The sequence below is a fragment of the Agrilus planipennis genome, unplaced genomic scaffold, assembly GCF_000699045.2.
Source record: "Agrilus planipennis isolate EAB-ADULT unplaced genomic scaffold, Apla_2.0 scaffold2575, whole genome shotgun sequence".
NCBI lineage: Eukaryota > Metazoa > Arthropoda > Insecta > Coleoptera > Buprestidae > Agrilus > Agrilus planipennis.
This window is the reverse complement of record NW_020441249.1, coordinates 1-2,730: the sequence shown is the minus strand read 5'-3', so window position 1 is coordinate 2,730 and position 2,730 is coordinate 1. Positions and strand designations below refer to the sequence as shown.

Sequence of the window (2,730 nt, the reverse complement as noted above, 5' to 3'; positions counted from 1 at the left end):
GTGGCTTTAGTGGGTCCCTCAGGATCTGGTAAAACGGTCGTTCGGACTTTAGTGTTTCATGTGAGCATGGTTTTAATAATAATCATAAGGAAAATGAAAGATCATCTTAATGTTTTAGGCATTGAACAAAATGGGGAACGTGTTAAAGCAAACAACATTTAATCCGAAAGCAATAAATAAAACACTACTTCTAGGGAAGATTGATACCGACACCAGACAGTGGATGGATGGCGTTTTGACCAGTTGCAGCCTGCAAGTGACCTCTGAACCACCAGGTATACATATTATTGGTTCTGCCAGCATTACTCAACATGTATGTTGTCCACATTAAAATTGCCGCTTCTACATTCCAAAACCACTTCTGAAAACATTTCTGTTTCATTCTAAAAATCATGACGAAATCCCACAGTCACGAATAGAAAATTAAACAATAATCATGAAATAAAGTTCCACGGTTTTGTTATTTTGTCTTTCCATTCTATTCCACTCAATTTCATTGTTTCTTCATATAGAGTGTCAGTCTCCATTAATATCTTCATCATCATCATAAGGTCGTCAGTCCTAAGACTGGTTGGACACGCACCTCCACTCTTTCCTATCCTCAGCTAATCTTCGCATTTCCCTAAAGCTAGACCAAGCCACGTCCTTAACTATTTGCGAACAGTAATCTAATCTAGGTCCACCTCTACCCCTCCTAACATCCGTTTCTGGCTCTAATATGTCTCTGACTAGACCTTCATGCCTGAGAAGGTGTCCTACTAACCTATCACGCCTATTTCTTATTGACTTCCATATAGTCCTCTGTTCTCTTACTCTTTTTAATACCTCTTCATTTCTAACCTTCTCTATCTACGGTATCCTCATCACTCGCCTGTAACACCACATTTCAAACACTTCTAACCTTTTCTTTTTCGCCGAGACCACTGTCCATGTTTCGCACCCGTACAGCGCCGTGCTCCAAACATACACCTTTAACCTTTTTCGAATTTCTAAATTAACCGTTCGCGAGCATAATTTTTCGTCTCCTTTCTTTATATTCGCTCTTTCCCTACTTTTCCTTCCCTTGCATACCAGTATTTTTGTTTTATTTTTATTTATTTTCATACAGTACTGTTTTGTCATTTTTCCTTCCATTTTATCTCTAACTCCTCCTTGCTGGATGCTAATACGGCTATATCATCTGCAAATCTAAGCAAAGAAATCTTTTTCCCCTGGATATCTATCCCTACAGTTGTACTGTCCTTAATGATGTTGATCGCGTCTTCGATTTATAGATTAATAGGTAACGGTGACAGTGTGCATCCCTGTCTGACTCCCTTCCTAATGTTTACTTCTCTACGTTGCAGCCCTAGCTCTATAACTGCCTGTTGCTCTTTATACAAACTAAGTATCACTCTTCTATCTTTGCAACTCATCCCTACATTTTTAAGTATATTTAACATCATCAATATCTTATCAAATTTCTATACCCTCTTCGACGTGCATCTTGGCATTCATATGTTTTTAATGTCCTCATTTCCAGACACCTGGTCGTGGATAGTATGTGATGGTGATATTGACCCTGAGTGGATAGAATCGCTAAATTCAGTTCTAGACGACAATAGACTTTTGTCGTTACCTTCGGGTTGGCAAATAAAATTTGGGCCAAATGTTAATTTTGTTTTTGAAACCCATGAGCTGAGCCATGCTTCTCCAGCAACTGTTTCTAGACTTGGTATCGTTTTACTTAACGAAGAGGACTTCACTGTGACAAACTACTTGGACGGAATTGTGAACAGTCTGGAGGATGATGTTGGAGATCTTTTGAAACATTATATCCCTGAGTATTTCTATAAAGGTGGTTGTCAATATATATACATCGGTTTGCTGTCTGTTTTTAATTATTGTCTCAACATTTTTAAGCTTTTGATTGGGCAAAAGATGAGGGTAAATTCCCCCTTTCGAAATCAAATTTGTCAATTGTAAAGACTGCCTTCCAACATCTCTACGACGCCAAAACGAAAACTCAATTTTTGGTTGGATTGTTGAACGGTCTTGGAAGTCAATTGTCTAGAGATTGCAGAAACGTATTTATAAAACAGGTAGAATTTTTACAGTATTAAAAATAAAACAGTTTTAGACGAAATTAATAAAATTTGCAGGTATTTGATTCGTTTGGAGAAATGTGTCCAAATCCTTCACACTTTCTTCTCTACGATGAACGCTCGGATAACATAGAAAGCTACGATACAGACGTAGACATTACATTTTCTGAAAAACATATAGAAGACATTCCCCTTGTTAAAACTGCTTTAATAAATCATAGTTTAGATCTTCTGAGGAAATGCCTTACACCAGGAGAAGAGAGACATTTTCTGCTGGTGGCTGAACACGGTTCTGCCAAATCGTATGTTTCATCGTCTTTTTNTAATAAATAAATAATATATATCTTTTAGAAAATACCACAAATGGCGCGGTAAACGCCATCTGTAGTGCGATGCTACATTTTAGGATTACGTCTGGTTTTTTAGTTGATCTGTGTTCTGTCGGAGCTGCTGCGACGCGCTGATGAGATTCAAAAAGAATGAAATCGCGATCCGCGTCAGGCAGTTTCGACAGAATACAAACCACTTCGAATTATTTTATTCGATTAAGCTAACGTGCCTATCACGTTGAGATTAGCTACGCCGGGATTCGTTTCAGCAAGTAGATATCCATATATTTAAGTGGACCTTGTTGGAGCATACGTAA

At 38.0% G+C, this 2,730-nt stretch overlaps 1 protein-coding gene across 1 annotated transcript; it reads left to right on the top strand.

Annotated features, from left to right (window-relative positions):
* Positions 1-130: 130 nt before the first annotated feature.
* Positions 131-2,386, top strand: LOC112906216 (cytoplasmic dynein 2 heavy chain 1-like; the record flags this gene model as incomplete). The annotated part of the gene is made up of 4 exons (XM_025980019.1): positions 131-275; positions 1,523-1,837; positions 1,903-2,081; positions 2,142-2,386. Coding segments are annotated over exons 1-4 (884 nt in total), but the record flags the coding sequence as incomplete, so codon positions are not given.
* Positions 2,387-2,730: the final 344 nt, after the last annotated feature.